Genomic DNA, 21,177 nt, shown 5'->3' with positions numbered 1-21,177 from the left:
GAATGTTTTAAATATGCTTTTTAAAGCATTTTCCCTCTTTAAAGACAGTACATTTACCAGTTCATTTTTCCATGTACTGTTACAGTATGAATAATTGGTATTATCATGTCTTTTTCATGTTCAAATTATGTCGTGTTTTTGTTTAGTGCCACCATAATATATTATATGTAATGGCGATAGACATTGTATATTATGTTAAAGGTAAATAAAAATTGAATTAAAATGAACTTAATTTTAGAAAATTAAAAAGAAACATTTTAGTTGTTAAACTATCCAGTATATACTCAGTAAATACTCCAAGGTGTATGATATACGACAATTCAAACATTTTTATTCAAAAGAATTGTTTTCAATATGTACAAAAAACATCAACAACAACAAGACATGCATAATCAGACCTGACAAAAAGAAAAAGAAAAAAAGAGATCCTCGATGACTTTGATTTCACATCCAATGTAAAAGTTTGTTAAACATTTTACAGAAAGTAAAGTTCAGTATAATACATCAAATGACTCAAGCAAAACGTTCAAGACACCAATTAAAACACAAGACTTTCACTGAGAATGGGTGATAGATGACCGTTGTTTGACATTTCAGAAAAGATCATTATAAACTTATAAACTATTGACCCAGTCAGAGTTGGTCATGTATTCAATCCAAACCATACACATATAATTGAATTTTTCTTCTTATCTTATTTTACAGAACACGCAGAGACTTTTTATAAATGTATATTGTTAACAGGTGATATATGTTTTCATAGGAAAGGTCATTCCAGGACGCTTCCTGATCATAACTTTGGTCTTGTTGTCTATGTCGTGGTCTGAGATATAAAATAATCACATATAAAAAGTGGTACAGACATATAACAAGTGTTCGATCGATGTTGATCGATCTGTGTTTAGAGACTTTAATTTTTGTTTGTGACAGCTATGACAAAGAGAGTTAAAGTTGACATAACAAGGACCAAAGTAAAGAATAAAAAGAATACAAAATCCAGCTTATCAACGGCTTGTTTCCATGTATTGTACTGAGGTTTATCATCGTCATCTTGCCCCTCATCGTCATTACCTGTTGACCCTTCTCTAACCTCAACAACCTTGATGTTTTCAACCTTAGTCTCTTTGCAGGGTTTCTTACAACAGTTTCGTAAGGTTAGGAGCTTAAGCAGCTTTTGTAACATATTTGGAACCGGTTTTCCAAGGCTATCAAACGAAAGAAATCGAGTAAGAGCCAAAGCAATCAAAGTTATTATCGTGCTCTGTAGCGTCTGGATGATAAGATAAACGGAGAATATAGCAACCGTTTCAGAATTTTCGGGAAAAGATGCAGAAACTATTGTCAGAAATACAGCAAACGCCAAGAAGACCGTTATTGCATAGCTGGCCTTTTCGCCACACTCGCAAGGTAACACAAATACAAATAAGTTTAGAATTGCCAACATCATTATTGGTAATATCACTGAGAGAAGGACGTTTAGTGGTTTTCTTCTCAGTTTGATGGTGAATACGACGGTGGAATCTCCAGAAGAAGTAGTAAAATAGTAGCCTGTGTTTACGACGTCCCAGGCTGAGTTTGCCTCGTAATCACGCAAAACAATGCCACCCGCTTCACTTTTCATTGCAACCTGAAGAATATATAGAAGATATACAATTGCAAGCTTTTTACTTATCTAGTGAATTAGTTAATGACGTAATTTCAAACAATTTTACTAACAATGAATAAATCCCCTTTCACCATCCATTTAAGGTCCTTTAAAGATCTTTTACGTTGTAATTGGGGTTATTACCCCCATTTAACTGAAATCTTATATAATTATGTATAATTACAATTATGCTTATAAAACAATTTTCAAACATCGAAGAATTTGTAAAAAAACGTTCTACAAATATTTGTGCACATTATATATATATATATATATATATATATATATATATATATATATATATATATATATATATATATATATATATATATATATATATATATTTATATATATATTATATATATATATATATATTTTAGTTTATTAATGTCTCTTCATACGTACAACATGATATAAAACTGTAGTTTAAAACATAATAAAATACGAATGCCTTTCAATACAAAAATATAAGAGACAAATCAATCTATACATTACTTAAAACGTTAGATAGCAACTATTTTAAAAGACCAAGATATGTAATCATTAAAATATATGCATTTCTTATTGAAAAATTTTACTTAAACTTAAAATAAGTTTCTAATTACCTCCCTTTATTTACATGAAATGTAAGATTCCGTAATATCTTTATAAATCATGCTTTTTGGAACTTACACTATTGATACATCTTCATTCGAGCATTATATTTATAATATAAAACCATAAAAAATTGTGTTACAGAATCTTTAAGTTGCGTAAAAGTATTTGTTTAAGATAGTTGTGTAAAGAGATAGCAGCTAAAATATAGCCTTAATAACGTAAGACCTATAACGTTACCTATTTCATGTTTCTCCTTCATTAATATGATATTTTAAATTTTTCATTTTCCATGTAACGTTAGGTCTTAACAGATCACTGCAAACACGTGTAGCAAACAATTTGACATCAGACATCGATTTAGATCTAATGCATTTAAACATTTTAATTAGTAATGATATGAAAGAAATTTAATATCCTATGAAAGAGAAATGAAACATGAACATGCTAAAGTAAACTGAAATTAAATTGGCTGTGCAATATTGGCCAAGGATATCCAAATGTGATACAGTTGCACTTTATTAGTAAAATCAGTTTACACGGATTATTTATTAGTTTTATTTTGATTTATGATACTCGTATATTTTGTTCATTGTTCTATCATTGCTGAATAAAAAATATTCTTTTAATTTAAAATCCTAATGCAACTTATTAACATATTTCAGAGACATAGACATAGAGATAATAGTTATCTATGTCTCTGCATATTTGTATTTGGCGTAAATGTATAGTTATAACACAGGAGGAAAAACATTTCGTGTACCAATTGTATTCAGTCAACATGTATGGTTTCAATATGGTTGACAATAAATGGAAACATCAGTGATTGAAATTTAAATCAGCGTCCCCAAACCAATATAGAAATGATTTTGAAACTGATAGTTTGGTGATGACATGAAAGTTGTTTTGTTTCGTTGGATTACACATACTTTGACATGAAATTCTTTACTTATATAAATTTGATTTATGCTACGTCTTTTTAATACAATCCGTTTAGACGTTGAAAAAAGCCTTGATAATATAAAATGTAAAATGTCACAATGATAAATATAAAATGTAAACGGCTAATTATTTGGACTACTCAGGATATTATTTTCGTGTTGATTTATACTGAACAAGCATTACATGACGCTTTATGCCTTTAAATATTATCTGGTTTTATTCGAATAAATGACTGACATAAAAAAGGGAGGCAAAGTCACGATTTAATATTATCAGTTTTTAAAGAAAGCTAGTATCATATAAGCATATGTTTATATTTAGATAGGTTGATAGACTAAAGAACTGAAATGTACATACATCGGTGGAACCATAACTCCAAGGCACAAACATGATCTTGCATTCCTGGGTATCAAATGGAAAATACGTGATGTCTACAGAACAAGATGTCTCAAAAACCTGGAGTTAAACACATAATATAATAAAACTGCTGTTGAATAAGCGATCTTCCTATCTGCTAACATTGATACAGTTTAGTTATTAAAGTTCATCCTAGATTATGCATTTAAAAAGTTATGTTTATAAAACATACTGCTAAATCTCTTGTGTCAATTTTTTTCATTATCCCTTCGTTGTCTTCTTAAATATACATCATTATGAATTCATCTTTACACAAGTTACTAACCTCAAAAGGATACCATTCGACCCAGCCATCCATATCGACCTTCACATTCAGTGTCGTTACTCCAAGTTCTTTGAACTGTTTGACTGAGTTTCTCAGTGCCACATCCGGTTTCCATACATCCCCCTTGATAATATGAGCAGTGTCACGACAAAACCAACATAATGGGTTTGCGACCAGCATGGATCCAGACCAGCCTGCGCATCCGCGCAGTCTGATCAGGTTCCATGCTGTTCGCTTACAAACCCTATAACAAGTAGAGATACTGATAGCGAACAGCATGGATCCTGATCAGACTGCGCAGATGCGCAGACTGGTCTAATTCCATGCTGGTCGCAAACGCACCATGTTGGTTTTGTCGTCACGCGGCTCAATAATTAAAATTTCAGTAAATAGACATAGCCAATTTAAATACAATAAACTGTTGTCCATTGTTTTTGTCTAATTTTTAATCGAGTATATTGTAAATCTGTTCAACCTAGGTCGTTGCAATTGCATTTGCTGAGTTTTATTTGAAAAAAAATGCTCTAACTTGATATTCAAAAACCCCTGATAATTAACATTCCGTCTCTTTTGACATGTAAAATAAACATGTTCTGAATACACACATAGAAAATATGTTACGTATTAAATTCTACGCATTCCAGGTAATCACAATATAATATGATCACACAGTGCCATTAAAAACTGGCGGTTTCTATAACTGATACAATAGACCTAATCAATTTGACAAATGATAGGGAATGCAGCTTCCCAAACATAGTTCATACGTTCATTCATTCAAATTAGACATATTCAGGAAGATTTTACTAGATTTCAATAAATTTCTGAAATAAATAATTTTACCAAAAGATGAGCATAGTATATCTTTAACTATCTGCAGTGGCGATATTAGGAAATGCTTCTAATACAAAGTACTGACATAACGATATTTTTTGGCCATAGTCGTATTAAACACTTGGGTTCCGAGGACAACAAAGTTGTTATGTATAATAATCTCCCTTGTAATTAAATGGAATCGAAAAATGATGTTTATTCGCATACACATAATGGACATTGCGAGATGGCGTTACTGAGTTGTATACGGTAAAAGACGCACTTATGCAAAATTTTACCAAAATTTACGGTACGGTTTTGGACTTATGAAAACTTTTCAGAACTTAAGTTTATCATACGTTTTATAAATAAAGAGCAACTAACTTGTCTATTGGATCATCTTTATTATTCTTTCTACACAAAATGTTCGAAATAAATTGAAAATGAAACCCTACCTAGACACTGCTTTAAACACTTAATTGACCATGGTCAAGTTAGAGAGCTTAAAATCTACTTAAATAATGGTCTATTTCAAAGTTAGTTCAACAAAGAAGGAAAAATATTGACCTTACTTGGATTTAAACCCACGACCCTCAGTTTCAATGAAGATGCCAATAAGTCTTGACTATTCAAAAACTCGTCAATGTGGAGCTAATGCATTCGGTGTATATAACCTTGTTTATTGTATCTTTTCACGTAATTGGTTGAGTTGTTATGCAATATATTGCTGCATTTATAATTTAGCCTAAATGTTCTTATAGAATAGTGTTTCGGTTTTCATTTTGTTCGATGTGAAATTTCACATGGGTATATGTTACATTTTCCTCGAAATTAACATGCGGAACAACATGATATATTTCGGTGGAAAGAACCGTAGATATCTTGTTCTAAAAATATCTGATAAAATTTCTCATTGTAAAATTAAATTTATACCAAAGTGAAATCCGATCAGAATATCTGATGTCATACTAATTAGGAAGACATTTAATTATTTGTAAACCTCCGGTGTTTAAATTGTTTTGTACATTTATGCTATGATACTGTCTTGCCATATATAATGCATTGTATATCCTCATGGGCTATGTGGCCTTATGGAATATTGAAATTAACTTATCAACTTATCATCAAATTAAAATTAACAAAGTCATTTCATAGCGAAAGTGATTTCTCTATGATTTCGATCAACTCTCGTTATGTGCTCATATGTGATATATTTGATATATTATAAATGATGACGTGTATACCTGTGGGATATATAATTGTTCGATACCGCCGTAAGCGGTAGCATTCCATACCAGAAATTCATCATTCCATATGATCCACAGATACGCTGATATCTTCAACGTCTCTGTTGCCTCATTTAACTCATGGATTGACACTAAGTACAGGTTGACCCAAACATCTAAATATTATAATAGAAAACAATCAATAATTTCCATTGAAAATGTTAAAAGCAGTTGGTTGAAAATAAAATGCATATCAAATATTTATATAACTACAAAGTTATGTCCATTCAATGCATTTGTAAACATTAGAAACCATGCATGTGACTTTGTTTTCGTGTGACTTTCTATCCAGAAATTGCTCGTTTTACGCAACACCAGAGATTTTTTATATAAAATATGTTTGCATATTTTTTAATATTGTAATTATTCAGCAAAAAAAAGAACAGAAGATGATAATAATGACGGCAATGATAATAATAATGAACGACCAATTTGATAGCGGAGTATTGGTACATAATTGACAGTGGTATTAGAGAAATTAGCCGCGCCGCACTTAAGAGGTTTGATTTAATTAATACTGACTATCAAAAATAAAAAAAATGAAAGAATAAATGGGGTAACCTGCAAAAGGGCCTAAAATATTAACTTATACTAAATCTAAATTCCATTTATCTTCCATAAAATATACATTGTATCCGTTCGGTTTATTAAATACTGCAAACATAATATTTTAAGAGGGAAATATACGTATAGATACATGTATATAATAAAATAATAATGATGATAATTATGAGTATAAAGACGTTGAAGATGAACAATATCCGTCATGCGTTGCAGTTCGGATAGTATTATCCATCCGGTAAACACATGTTAGATATTTTTTGTCACATATTTAATTATATTTTTAAAAGTTTAACACTATAACTTAATTTATCATCGAATTTTAAGTCATTTTATCCGTTACTATGGTGAACCGACTCCCATATTAACACTTTAAACATGAAATAACATAATATGAGCCGTGTCACGACAAAACCAACATAATGGGTTTGCGACCAGCATGGATCCAGACCAGCCTGTGCATCCGCGCAGTCTGATCAGGATCCATGCTGTTCGCTTACAAACTCTATAACAAGTAGAGAAACTGATAGCGAACAGCATGGATCCTGATCAGACTGCGCGGATGCGCAGGCTGGTCTTGATCCATGCTGGTCGCAAACCCATTATGTTGGTTTTGTCGTGACGCGGCTCAATTATCTCCTTTTTACCGAGATGTGTATATACATTAAAACACATGCACAAAAAATCAACATAAAATAAAATAGAACATGCTAGAACTCTGCTGAACTTTTCCTACCTATTGCACTGGTTTGGTTGTAGACAGGTCTGAGTTTCGAATCATATTCATCTGTCACAAATAGTTGTTCTTTGAGATTCTTGAGATCATATATATCTTGACATTGACCATGCTGTATCCCAATACCAAATACTAGTATAAGAATGTACCACTGCATCTTCATATAATCTTTATATAATGAACTAACTAAAAATTAAAGAAAAAAATATTGACACAATAGATGATAATTGTACAATGAAGCATCTGTCGTACCACATATACCCAAGAGCAAAAAACTATGCATGTTTACTCAAATTTAAAAGAAACTGTGCATAAGTTTTAGATTATTTTGACAGATTGTTAACAATTGTAACCATATTTTAGCATTTTCAATAATTTGCTTTTAAGTTACGTTTCTGTCCAGACGTGTTCGTCGTATAAACATGGTAATGATTAAATGGAAAATAACGGATTTAACTTGTGATAGACTTAGGAATTTTGACGTAATTTTCCCCCATTAATAAAGAGTATATGCCACTGAACATCTTTAGTCTAACACCATTTTTCGCTGTATCGGCCTTCGTTATATTCCTGCGCATGATCTCGAACAGCGCATTATTCTACAACAATGCACTCTAAATTAATATTTATTTCCTTCTAGACAGTACACGGGAAAATTGGACAAAACGTAACTATAGAGCCATTAGACAAAAATGACCATATTATTTGATACTAGCACATGGTTAATATTTTAAGCGGTTACGGACGAAACATGCACAGTTTATTTTGCGTTCGATTTTATTATCTTGTTTCTCAAATTCCTCACGTTATTTCCAGTGTAATTGATAACAATCTTAAATTTATTAAAATAAACAGTAAATACTGGCCTAAAATAATTGAATATCCAACAAGAATGTATTTGAAATAAATGATATGTATATAATCAACGACTCGATTATATGAACACTTGATAAACAACGAAAAGTAAGCACTATACAGAGACTGACTGATCTAATATTCTGCACTTTAATCAATAAATTCTGAATTGATACAATCCTTATGCCACTCTATTAATAAACATTTGTTTCAATGTTGTATTAACAAATCCGATTTCTTGAACTTATTTTTCTGTTTCTGCTTGTAAATGTTTGATTCAACGCAAAATGTAGTCCGCCGTTTTATAAGCCATGACTAGAAAACGCTGCTGCAAAATAATCGTTAAACATATCTTCAAATTTTCCGGAAACGGTGTCGAAATGTCAGGCTTAAGTCGTTGCTTTTGTATATAATTTATACTTGAATTCGCACTAGCATGTTAAATGAATTCAGAATAAGTATGTGAAATAGCAACGTGTTTCAAGTCACAAACAAGTTCTTACTACGGATACCATTTATTCTTGTTAAGCTTCAATTGTCCATTCATTTCGTGAAAATAAGTATTTTTCTTGCGTATTTTATGTTTATGTCAACATTCATTACGATACAAAGCAACAAATTGAGTTTCTAAGTGCTCTGTCAATCAATGTATGAATAAATTTCCCGAAAATATTTTGATATTTTGTAAAAGATATGAAAGAGATCTGTTAAAAATGTCGTAAAAACTTACAGCGTGCAATAGAACTTTATTTGTATCTTTAATGTGTTTTCATTACTTCTATTATTACAACCTGTTAATTGTCTTCAGAATAAATACAATTCCATTTGTGTTATCGTATAAATGTTATGAATCGTTATATTTATTGTTTTACCTCAGTTCATCACGACACTCTTTGAAACAGAATACGTTTGTAGCTGAACATGATACAATAATATATGAAGAACATTGAAGATTAACGCTACAGGTTATTTTATATTAAAAAGAAGGCTTTCTAATAATATAATCTTTCTAATAATTGGAACAGGTTAGGGGAGTACGCAGAGGTAAAATTAATACACAACCTTAATGCACTTATTTGATATATATCATACAAACTATAATATATAAGATATATGAGCCACGTCATGACAAAACCAACATAGTGCGTTTGCGACCAGCATGGATCCAGACCAGCCTGTGGATCAGCGCAGTCTGATCAGGATCCATGCTGTTCGCTTTCAGTTTCTCTACTTGTAATAGTGTTGGTAAGCGAACAGCATGGATCCTGATCAGACGGCGCGGATGCGCAGGCTGGTCTGGATCCATGCTGGTCGCAAACGCATTACGTTGGTTTTGTCGTGACGCGGCTCATATAAAGCATTCCAACGCCTCTCACTCAAATCGGGCAAAAATGGCACAAAAATACGATTTTTAATTCATATCTGAATATATTTCTGAACTATTTTTTGCATATTTATCAGTTTCAAGTGCGTCAGCTGATCTATGTACGACATTTATTTTGTAGTTTTTGTACATCTGCGGAGTTTTTTTAATATCAGAGTTTGATTTCCATATGGTCCAACCTATCCGACAAGACACGTTCAGAAAGATCACATACAGTGATAGCCCTGATATGTTAGTGCTGATTTTGCAAACATGAAGGAGATTTTTACATCTACAAACATTTTAACATTTCTCTTTATGTAATAATAATAATAATAATAATAATAATAATAATAATAATAATAATAATAATAATAATAAAAAATAATAATAATAAAGACTTTATTTTACGAGAGAACTCATTTGAGCAACACATCAGTTCAAGCAATAAATATACATAAATGTTACATACAAGAGGCTACCAAATTTGTATACACCAATGTCTGATCTGATCTCAAATATAAGGTTTTAAGATAAAATTCATAAATAGGGCATTTTATTCACTTAAAAGAGGCCTTTACAATCCTTTAAAAAGTTAAGGACTTTTATTTTGATGTCCGACCAGTGTTTTAACTTCGCTATTTTTGATAATTCAAACCTGAAGCACATGCAAGCGTGACTTTTGTTGCCATATTAACTTTTGTCAATATGTGAAAGTTATCACAAATATCAAGTGTAAAAAGGTGACATCAACCTTTGTTATATTAATAAGTTCAAGTACAAAATACATTTGATATGCGGATAATCCCTTTCTTATTAAAGATTATGACCTTGATCCTTTGGTTCAAAACAAGCTTATCATTTAAAAGGATAAATGGTTCCGTAATCTTTACATAAAGACCATATCTAAAGTTGTGTTTCACATATATTTATATCGTACATTTTCTGGTACTTTACTTTGTGAGAATGACGAGTGTAAACTACATAAGCAAACGCAATGACATTTTACATGAAAAATTAATGTTGACGTACTTATCCTTAAAATATAGTGTTCAATAGTGATGAAATACATGAGTGCTAGATTAAGAAAGTACATGGAATAATGGTAAAATAGATAAATACAGAATCCCTAAAGAAAGCCCAACACGGCAAAATTGAAAATGTTGCAGGCTCGGTTTGATTGAGCCTGTTCATGGACGGTACTGTAAAGTGCAAACTACCGTCCACGCCCCATAGCACCGGCTTAAGCAGAATTCAACATTTAAACATGAAATTGTAAAATTTAGAATTTAGAAACATCCGCAGATGTGTTCATACGGCGGTTATCATGGAACCTTCAACGTGACACTTCCGTGCCATTCCATGAAAAGCGGCGTATGGTCCCCAAGTAATAAAAAGCGTGTGCCCTAAACGAGAAAACAATAGGCGGAACTAAATAAAATGGAATTTTGAAAGGGGATCAGAGGTTATGAAGCCTGCGTATCACAGATAAGACGTCAAAAGACAAATTTAAAAAGCAGGCAACATATCCTAAGGGTGATTCAACATTATTCAAGTAGGAATAAACACCTGCAAAAGACATTGACATACCTCTTTACATTTGTTTTATAAAATGGCAGGCAACAAATACACAAACTTCTAGCACTTAATACTGGTACATACCATGTCATTTTTACTAATGACTTTAAGTTTTTAACGCAACTAATCCTTAAATGACCGGACATTAATCTCTGAATGTCTGCAATTTAATCTTGAGCAACATATTGCTGATCGTACCAACTTTCTTATTATCGCATCATTCGTTCGAAAGGTAATAAAATCAAAGGTATGTTAACCCCTCTTAAATTAGAATGAATGGCGCCATTGTCTGATCTATATACCTTTTTGAAATTCTCTAAACTTTGTTTGTATCATAGTTTGGGGACCTTTCTGTTGCAAAAGTGTCAGAGTTAAATCATATACATATACATGCACAGTGCGGTAACTGGAGTGCAGGTATCAGTTACCCGCACTCCAGATCATGCCCGTTGATTGGCTCATTTTTGCTGGGGTTTATATATTGTGACTGCAGAGAAAGGGAAAGCGGCAGAAATATCATATTCAGATGCTCGATCATTGGTAACTTTTTCCCGGGGTTTAAAATTGTGACAACAGGGAACGTGTTTTTATGTTTGACTATGATACAAAAGAGAAAGAACACCAAACCACTCGGCAATCTGATTTATACTCGGGGGCTACGCCCCCTCGTACAAATCAGATAGCCGAGGGTTTCGGTGCTCTTTCTATTACTTTAAGTCGTTCAAGCGTCTTGTATGGATGTATGACAAAGGTGACGATACAGCCTTAGCTGTTGAAAGATTACGGTATGAACACTTACACTTCATCAATTATAATTTGCAAAGCAATGCATCGCAACACGAAATACAATTGTAAAATAAATCAACCGATAAACCGATAAATCCTGCATTACTTCACATAGAGCAAAAATAACTCCAAACATTGTCCACTGGCTACATTAGAAATGAAACAGTATCTCTCTTTTTTTTTCATTGTCAAACCATGTCTGTGCTTTGTGCCTTAAAAATGTTGCTACATGGATTAAATGACAAGCTTTGTTGTCTTTTAGAACTGATTACTGTTGTTACGGTATGAAACTGTTCACTAATTAAAGAGAAAGACAAATTGGAAAACTGATTGCTGTTGTTACGGTATGAAACTGTTCACTAATTGAAGAGAAAGTGTGTTATTAACCGGCCAGGTAGTTCAGCCTATGGGTCCTTGAAATGGTATTGCGAACATCCCGCGTTCAAGTAAAGTATCAATTAGTCTAAACATCATTCTCACCCCATGACACAAATCAAGTCATGTAAATGGTTTTATTGTTTAGATAATCCATGAAAATTCCAGAAAAATTAGCAATTACACTGCTTACACTGCTTATCAACAAAACATCGATAATGATGTTTTACCTTGTGATTGTTATACAAAACAATCACACTCGTGAATTTATTCTTGAGATATTTGAATGGGTCAGCTTAAAATAATTGAAGTTGTTTTTGAATTTTCAAGTGGTGTTTCACGGTCGACATTCACGCTCAATTTGTGGAAATATTGCTTACAAATAGATTGTTGATTAAAGCAGCGCAGCGTCTGCAATTTGGTGTACTGCTACACATCTATTTTTCATTTCTAAGCATTAATTACCTTAATGTGCAGGTCCAGGAATCATCACCGAAACTGACTACTTTGTTCGCAGTACATATTGCCTTCAATTAAAGTTAACGTTTTCGGTCTTGTTATCTACCGTTTTTGGATAATCATGATCAACTTTAAACATGTAATATGTGCGTCCATGTGTACGTATGATATGTTCATAAAATTTATATATTGCACAATACATAACATCCTAATAAATATCGAATTGCAAGATGTATTCTGGTTACGCTATATTCAGTCAGGCAAACTCTAACAAACGCAAAAAGAAGTGTATTGAATATGTCATCACGTGTAGTACGCTTTATCTATATGAGCCGCGACACGACAAAACCAACATAGTGCGTTTGCGCCCAGCATGGATCCAGACCACCCTGCGAATCCGCTCAGTCTGATCAGGATCCATGCTGTTCGCTTACTAACTCTATTACAAGTAGAGAAACTGATAGCGAACAGCATGTATCCTAATCAGACTGCGCAGATGCACAGGCTGGTCTGGATCCATGCTGGTCGCAAACGCACTATGTTGGTTTTGTCGTGACGCGGCTCATTTGTGTTTGATGCAGTAATCATGACCTAACATTCCATGGAATTTGCAGCAAATCAATTTATCATCATCTTCATCAATACTAATAAGATTTGGTTTATGCCCTATTGACTTATTATCCTCTATGTATCTTACAAACACTGCATCTGAACACCCCGCCACTTTAACATTTACAGATTCACAGATAGTATCTCTATTGTTGTTTTCAAAATTCCGACCATAAAGACAAATATGTTATGCAGGGGTTAAAAACAAGTTAATTTATCGAAGTATAGAAGAAATCTGCACTTTAAGAACAAGGTTGTTTAAACAGTTTTTTTTTCAAGATTTTAACCTTTAAATACTTTGTCTTTCAGAGGTAGGGAAGTCATATCTGCTTTGAAAAAAAAATCATTTTTTATGGCGGTAAATGCATCCAAATTTGATAGAAATCGTTAGAATATCGGACAGGTAATGGCCAATGTTTAAGGTTTGTTTTCGAGACGGATGACAAGACGTTTACTAGATTTATTCGGAAATTATTTTCAAGGGTGAAATAAAAAAGATTTGAATGGCTTGATCCTTGAAAATCTATTCCCAAACATATTTTTCTGATAATAAACATTGAATATTTAATCAGACTTATGCTTGACAAAAGATATCATATCGAAATTGTTAAACAATGGAGAAAGGGCACACATGTGAGTGAAAGATCATACTTGTGTATTGTGACGATAAAGGTATTGGCTTGAAATATAGTGCACAGTAAAATGTAATGTTTGAGCTATACCAGACACTAAAAACTAGTCAATAATTGCGATGCATCGGCCCACAAATACATTGAGGAGTTCATCTCTTCAAAGAGTTCCCTCCACCTATGTCAGCAAATAAAATTTGCAAAACAAAATTTTGAATTTAACTTCTCCTGCTTTAAACACTGATAGGATACACATAATAACCACTAATTGGAACAAAGACAAAAATCAGTTGTACAAGAAACTTGTTTTTTATTTAGACTGATTTAAAATGTAGACAGGATATAACAGATAATCTTAGAGGACATGGATAAAAATATGTGCATTGCACGACGTTAAAAAATTAATTCTTATCTATACTTTTTGTAATCCATACCACATAATATCTTTATTTGATCACAAGAAGAAATCATACAAGTGAGAGATAAGTAATCGTCATTGCCAAAAACTGAAAAACAATTCACAAGATATATACATGTGTAAAGAAATAATGCAATAGGGTTTAATGGCAAAGAGAACTCTTCATTTTGCTTTTCTGTCTTTTGCTGTCAACCGGCATACTACTAAACCATGCGTTAATCATAATTGATGCGGAAGATAATAACATCCGCCAAAAGTATATTAAAAAATGATCGTCTTGACAAAGGCTAAGCTCTTTTCATTTTCATTAAAACTGGTATTCAGTATAAATGTTACCATTCTAATTTTGACAACATCAAAGACGCACTTGTTCAAATGTAAATCTATTTAAGTCCATGAAGTTGGCACAGAGATCGACATTAAACATTCAGCTCGACATTCGACTTATCACTGTTGAGCTGCTATGGGAAACTGGCTAGACATTCAGCACAACATTCAACTCGACATTCGTTTTTTTTGTCTATTTTTGAATGTTGAGCTGGGATGTGAAGCTGGCTAGACATTCAGCACAACATTCAACTCAACATTCGAATTTAGTCTATTTTTGAATATCGAGCTGGGATGTGAAGCTGGCTAGACATTCAGCAAAACATTCAGCTCGATATTCGTTTTTTGTCTGTGTTTGAATGTCGAGCTAATTAAGTCATTAGTTTAAAAACTTTTAATCATTTTGTCAAAGATATGAAACAGTTAAAAATATGTATTAAAACCTTAACTCATTTTGTTGCAGATATGAAAAAGTAGAAAATATGTTTAAATACTTGAATCCTTAGGTTTAAGATATGGCCAAGAAGACAGTGTATTCAAAAATCTTAACTTATTTTGTGACAGATATAATAAAGAAGAGAAGAGTGGAGACAATGAGAACACAAGTGAAGAAAACAAAGAATATTACGTCAAGCTTGTTAACAACTTCTTTCCAGGTATTAAATCTAGATGGATGATCACTATTCTGCATTTGATCCTCATTTTCCTTGAGAATAAAGCTTTTGTTGTCTAACTTCCCATTTGACTTTTTTGTAGCTTTTTCAGCATTAATTTCAATATCAGTAACCTGATGTTTACGAATGTATTTCGCGCAGCAGGTTTTGCAGGTGATGACATTAAGAAAAGCTTTTAGTTGATGGGGTACAGGTGTTCCTAGACCATCGAATGAAGCATATCGAGTAAGAGCTAGGGCAATGAGAGTAATTACTGTGCTCTGTAGCGTCTGGATGATAAGATAGATAGAAAATAAAGCGACCACTTCGGAATTTTCGGGAAAGGTTGCAGAAATTATAGACAGAAATACAGCAAAAGCTAAGAAGACTGTTATGGAATAACTAGCCTTTTCGCCACTATCACAAGGTAGGACAAATACAAAAATGTTCAAAACTGCCAACATAATTATTGGCATGATCACTGAGAGAAGGACATAAAGTGGTTTTCTTTTGATTTTGATGCTGAATACAACAGAAGACTCCGCGGATTCCCAGTTCACCGAGTAACTTGTGTCAATGACGTCCCATTCTGAGTTTGATTCATACTCTTCCAACTCTATCCCTTTGTCTCCACTGTCCATATAAACCTAGAATATATATACAAATTATATATGTCTCCACTGTCCATATAAACCTAGAATACAACCATACAAATTATATATCACTTTAGGAAAGTCAGTTATGCAAAACCTGACAGGTGCGCGCTTAACACATTAAAATTAAAAAAAAAACATTCTATAGGCTAGTTTTACCAATTTCAGATTCTACCCACATATTCAATATTTTATCTAAAGACAACATGATTCAACGTTTTATTAGAACTTGAGTGTCGTTAAGAGAAGGATGACCTTATTAAGCATTCATGACAATCCTTAACCCTAGCTTTCAGTGACTCGGTAGTTCTTGTATCTTTTACCTTTCCGTTGAAGGTCACGGTAATATTTCCAGGAAACATTAACGTTATACCTGCTGAATTTGCTGCATAAATATTTCCATTTTACATAGTTTTTGTAACCATTTATTTATATCGTATATTTTCAGGCCTGGTCAGACTGTACGGGTGTGCAGGCCGGCTAGGCGGCTCTATACTTGTCGCAATGGTTAATCACGTTTGGTCCAATCAGCTTAAAGGTTAAAACCATAGCTAATGCAGAGTGTTCAGAAGATCATTAAAAACACACATGTAGTTGAAACAGTCAGATGTGCAAAAAAGTTGGTCAAAAATATTGTTTTACCTCATACGTTGAATAACTCCAAGCCACAAACTTTAATTTGCATTCTTGAGTATCAAATGGAAAATATGTGATGTCTACGGAGCACGTAGATTGGAAAACCTGAAAAGGTTTATGGAGAGAAAGATAAAAAGAAGGTATACAATATCATGAATTCGAACTTACACGTGAAACCACAGGAAAGAAAATTGAAAACACGATGCACATGTAAAAGGAAGCATCTTATTTGGAAAAAAAAACAAACAAAAAAACATTTCAGCTAATGGAAACTCTCGTGTATATATATATATAAAATAACGAATTCACCGTTCTTTAATACCTTTTAATATACACGTATTTGTTTCTGTATAATGATATCCTTAATGGTCATGCATAAAAGATTCAATATAACGTTTTCTGCTAATATGTTCCATATATCATTATATATCATGTTTATAAATAACTAAAAACCGCTTTATTTGAAATTAATTAAATGCCCAAATACTCATCGCAAGAATGGATATGGACAATAGAACAGGATATCAAATTAACCAAAATTGGTTCTTTTATAAAACGTTTACTAAACTTTATAATACAGATATGATTGTAAGAGTCTTCAAGTTTCTTTATAATTGAATGGTCCTAATCAATAATGTCTTTATTGTATGAAAATTAAATCCATGCATTCGATTGTACTCTATACCCTCTCAAAATTATTGTGGCAGGACGAATAACCTTATCGCCGTGGTTTGAAAAATTGGAAAATTAACATTGTTTTTTTTATCAAAACATGTGTATATTCTAGGCTTAATGAGGGTCAATCCGCCCTTTCAGGCACTGAGAGTACGGACCCCGAGAAATCAAAACATAATTATCCAATACGTTTATATATGCTGCGTCACGACAAAACCAACATAGAGCGTTTGCGACCAGCATGGATCCAGACCAGCCTGCGCATCCGCGCAGTCTGATCAGGATCCATGTTGTTCGCATACAAACCCTATTACAAGTAGAGAAACTGATAGCGAACAGCATGGATCCTGATCAGACTGCGCAGATGCGCAGGCTGGTCTGGATCCATGCTGGTCGCAACCGTATTATGTTGGTTTTGTCGTGACGCGGCTCATTAATAGGAGTGTCTTGCCTGAAACGGATACCATTCAACGTAACCATCAGAAGAGACGAGAACGTTCAGGGACGAAACTCCTAGTTCCTTATACTCCAAAAACGAGTTCTTCAGTGCTACATCCGGTTTCCATACATCTCCCTTGTAAATAAAAAAGGCAAATATTAAAAGTATTCGAACTGTTTTGAATATACATATATGTTAATTGCTTATTCAGAATCTGACTTTATATCTTTATAAAACATGAATATTACAGCATATAATAGATGATGATAAGTGTAAGTTTAATACTGAATTCACTAAACGAGTTGAAAATAAAATTTTATGATACGAGTCTGTGGCGAGCATAATGTTATTTTATTCAAAGAGGTCAATAAATTTAGGAATCTAATATTCTGTTTATCACATACCAAAAATAAAGACCATTTGAAGTGAAAAAGAATAAGAGGTTAATACACGGCAGGAGAGGGCCGGAAGGTGATAATCGGCCCTGAATGAATAATGGCCCTCGGGCTAAAGCCCTCGGGTCCATTATTCATTTTGCGGGCCGATTATAATGAATAATGGCGTCATTTGCGTTATATGAAAATAATGTTAAATGTTAGCGTTATTCTATAAGCGCGTCAATGAAAAATGATTAATACACTTGATACTATATATAGTAACAAAATTGCCTATGATTTCAACTGATTATGAGTGTCACGTGACCTATTATGAATTTGCGGCCCGGGGCCGAGAACTAGTTATCAGCCCGCAGAACATGTGCAAGTGCACAAACTGAAACAATGACGTCATATTTTACGTCATCAAACAGTTAACTGTAAAAGTGAAAGTAGGTTGTCAGCACGAATCGCTTTATTTTTATTATGAGAGCTTAAGCGTATTTAGTACAAACAGATGTATATGTATAATTTATATTGGATTCCCAATTATTATTGGAAGTTCAATTATATAATGTTCTGATAATTGAACAGGCTAGCTAGAGACAACTTTACCTGTGGCCAATGGTAATAGTCGATTCCCCCGTAGTCTGATGGATCCCACTGTAGAAATTCATCATACCATGTGATCCAAAGATAAGCTGTTGTCTTCAATGTCTCTGTTGTCTCACTTAATTCATTGATTGACAGCAAATACAAACTCACGTATACCTCTAGACAGTATTAAACGAAATGATACAGTTTAAACTTAATGGCATTTCCCTTGACAGCGAATAAATTACTATCAGTTTCGAGCATTTGATTAGCATATGATTAGATTGATAAAATGAACCTATTCAAACAGGAGTATTCAGACAACTGTTTGACAATGTATCGCATAACGTCCCATCTCTTCGATCTTCGATAATTATTTGTTTGTACTTCTTATAATAATTGCCTCAGTGAAATCAGGTTCAAACTGATTAAATACAGTTTTTCTGACATGAAATCCATCAAATGTATTGATGAGATTTTTAAACACTACTAGGAAATTATTTCATAACTACTTGTAATTCTTTTCACTGCGTCTATCTTTGACTATTTATCACCAAAAAATGATACAGTTCCAAGGCCTACACTAGTGTAAATTTCGAATAAAACATAAGAGTGAAAAAAGAGTTGAAAACATCTAGTGGCACGTATACTGAAATTTCAAGATGTAAGATGACAGGACATTAGGAAAGTGCACTGAATTGAAGCAAAGGTTGGCATATAGATTTCCGGATTTAACAAAGATATATATAAAAGCAAAATAAAGCACTGCACATACACACACACGCGCGCACACAAACACACTTTAATGTTTTGAAATCACTGATCTCCAAGAAACAAACGTGCAGGTAAAATATGATAAACAAGATCAACAAGGTAAGGCGGCGTTCAATAAACGCAACCCCTAAACGACCAAGCAACATGAACCAGCGACAAGGAGCCCCGGAGGACCCCAACCAAAAAAAGGACAGGGTGCATGGCAGAGCACGGCCAGGACAAAAATAAATGACACCTAAAGAGAAACAATAGTACCGAAAACGAAATCAAAGAAAACAAAAAAAATAATTGACCAAAGGCCCACAAAGTAAAAAAGGGCACAGGGGTAGGGGACTCGGGGGAGGCAGGTACAAAATAAAAAAAAACTAGAGGCAAAAGGGATGCTACTTATCGCAAACGAAAAAAAAACAACAAAGGGCACAAACAATAATGTCATTAAAACAGTATGAAACAACAAAGACATCCATCTTTGGAACACAGAGGGGCGCGGCCTTGGAACGGTCAGCAGCATAAGCACTGCTAGGTATTTAAATCGGTTAATTGTGCACCAAACCTCACTCTTAGCCCCACCGTGTTTCTCTAAACGAGACATTGTATATAAAATGAATAAAGTGAAATTCTAACAGCTGTTATGGTTACAAAAGGTAAAATAAGTAGAACACAGAAATGATCATGTAGATACATATAAAAGTAAACCTAATGAGTATAACAAAGGTACTCAGTGTTTTAAGATTTGCTAAATGTGTTGGTAAATTAAAACTCAAAACTCAGGTCATTAAAGAAAAGTGGGTTACTCCAATGTCCATTACTGTTAATGTCAATTAATAAACAGGAAAAAGTATACAATGTATAAACAATGATTTAAGAAACAAATCTTAGTGCGCTATCGTGCAAAAATTAGAAACAGAAAATTGTTCATACCTATTGGATCAGATTGGTTGTTGGAAGGCCTGACCTTTTTGTCGTAACCGTCAGTTACAAATAGCTGTTTTCTAAGATTCTTTGCATCATTTCCGTCCGCACATGATCCTTTGTGTATCCCAAAGCCACAAACTGCGAGCAGGACAAACAATCTTTGGACTCCAATAAACATCCTTTAATGATATCACCATGTTATAAGATTACTCTATTGATAAGCGGCATTAAATCACAAGACTATCTACATAATATCTCCAGTATATATGATTTATCACTACAGATACATGTTTTACGTTTCTTACATCTTCAGTTTTTTATTTATCTTTACATTAAGTTTCATTTAATTATAATTTAAAGTTTATTCAATTTATACTTGATTTTATAAACTGCACTTAAAAAAAAATTTATATAGTTTTTTCAGGTTTATGTTCAATCGCATCCAAGTGCTAATAATAAAACATTTCTTATTATTATTATTATTACTATTATTATTATTATTATTATTATTATTATTATTATTATTATTATTAGTTTACCTATTATTCCATTTATTTATTTGAATAAACACGAAAAATACATGTGAAACAGTAGTTGGAATAAAAATATCGATATTACAATAAAAAAGGTAAAAATATTGAATAATTCTTAAAATAGTGTCTTTATATATTTTTCAACATGCTTACATTTTTGTGCTTAAGTCCGTAGATATTTTCTGTTTAATAACAACAGGTTTATTATCTCTGTGTGTACGTTTTATGCATATCAATTTCTTTCAATACGTATATCTAAAAACACACCTTTTA

General features: G+C 32.8%; 3 protein-coding genes across 3 annotated transcripts; all 3 read right to left on the bottom strand.

Moving 5' to 3' along the window:
* Window positions 1–367: 367 nt before the first annotated feature.
* Window positions 368–7,494, bottom strand: LOC132753762 (neuronal acetylcholine receptor subunit alpha-7-like). Its single transcript, XM_060744283.1, has 5 exons — window positions 7,260–7,494; window positions 5,921–6,078; window positions 3,864–3,986; window positions 3,539–3,637; window positions 368–1,627 (listed from the first exon to the last, which is right to left on the bottom strand). The coding sequence occupies exons 1-5, from the start codon at window positions 7,420–7,422 to the stop codon at window positions 911–913; spliced, it is 1,260 nt and encodes a 419-aa protein (XP_060600266.1). The 5' UTR covers window positions 7,423–7,494; the 3' UTR covers window positions 368–910.
* Window positions 7,495–14,338: 6,844 nt separating this feature from the next.
* LOC132753776 (neuronal acetylcholine receptor subunit alpha-6-like) lies at window positions 14,339–16,708 on the bottom strand. The gene is made up of 2 exons (XM_060744300.1): window positions 16,607–16,708; window positions 14,339–15,958 (listed from the first exon to the last, which is right to left on the bottom strand). Exon 2 carries the CDS (start codon window positions 15,950–15,952, stop codon window positions 15,209–15,211), a length of 744 nt encoding a protein of 247 aa, XP_060600283.1. The 5' UTR covers window positions 15,953–15,958; window positions 16,607–16,708; the 3' UTR covers window positions 14,339–15,208.
* A 1,000-nt stretch (window positions 16,709–17,708) lies between these two features.
* On the bottom strand, window positions 17,709–21,164 carry LOC132753768 (acetylcholine receptor subunit beta-like). The gene is made up of 4 exons (XM_060744291.1): window positions 21,058–21,164; window positions 20,378–20,550; window positions 18,704–18,861; window positions 17,709–17,849 (listed from the first exon to the last, which is right to left on the bottom strand). Coding segments are annotated over exons 1-4 (474 nt in total). The 5' UTR covers window positions 21,060–21,164.
* Window positions 21,165–21,177: the final 13 nt, after the last annotated feature.

This window comes from Ruditapes philippinarum, unplaced genomic scaffold (genome assembly GCF_026571515.1).
Source record: "Ruditapes philippinarum isolate M1 unplaced genomic scaffold, ASM2657151v2 ctg2776_1_1_1_1, whole genome shotgun sequence".
Taxonomy (NCBI): Eukaryota; Metazoa; Mollusca; class Bivalvia; order Venerida; family Veneridae; genus Ruditapes; species Ruditapes philippinarum.
Note: the sequence above shows the minus strand (reverse complement) of the source record. Positions and strands in the feature narration are given on the sequence as shown.

Coding starts and splice junctions, on each gene's coding strand:
- LOC132753768 (XM_060744291.1), bottom strand. Junction 18,862..20,377: donor CAACCAATCTGATCCAATAG/GTATGAACAATT, acceptor AATACTGTCTAG/AGGTATACGTGAGTTTGTAT. Junction 17,850..18,703: donor ACTATTACCATTGGCCACAG/GTAAAGTTGTCT, acceptor TTTATTTACAAG/GGAGATGTATGGAAACCGGA.
- LOC132753776 (XM_060744300.1), bottom strand. CDS start 15,952: ATGGACAGTGGAGACAAAGGGATAGAGTTGGAAGAGTATGAATCAAAC.
- LOC132753762 (XM_060744283.1), bottom strand. CDS start 7,422: ATGAAGATGCAGTGGTACATTCTTATACTAGTATTTGGTATTGGGATA. Junction 3,987..5,920: donor AACAATTATATATCCCACAG/GTATACACGTCA, acceptor CATATTATCAAG/GGGGATGTATGGAAACCGGA. Junction 3,638..3,863: donor TCGAATGGTATCCTTTTGAG/GTTAGTAACTTG, acceptor GTTTAACTCCAG/GTTTTTGAGACATCTTGTTC.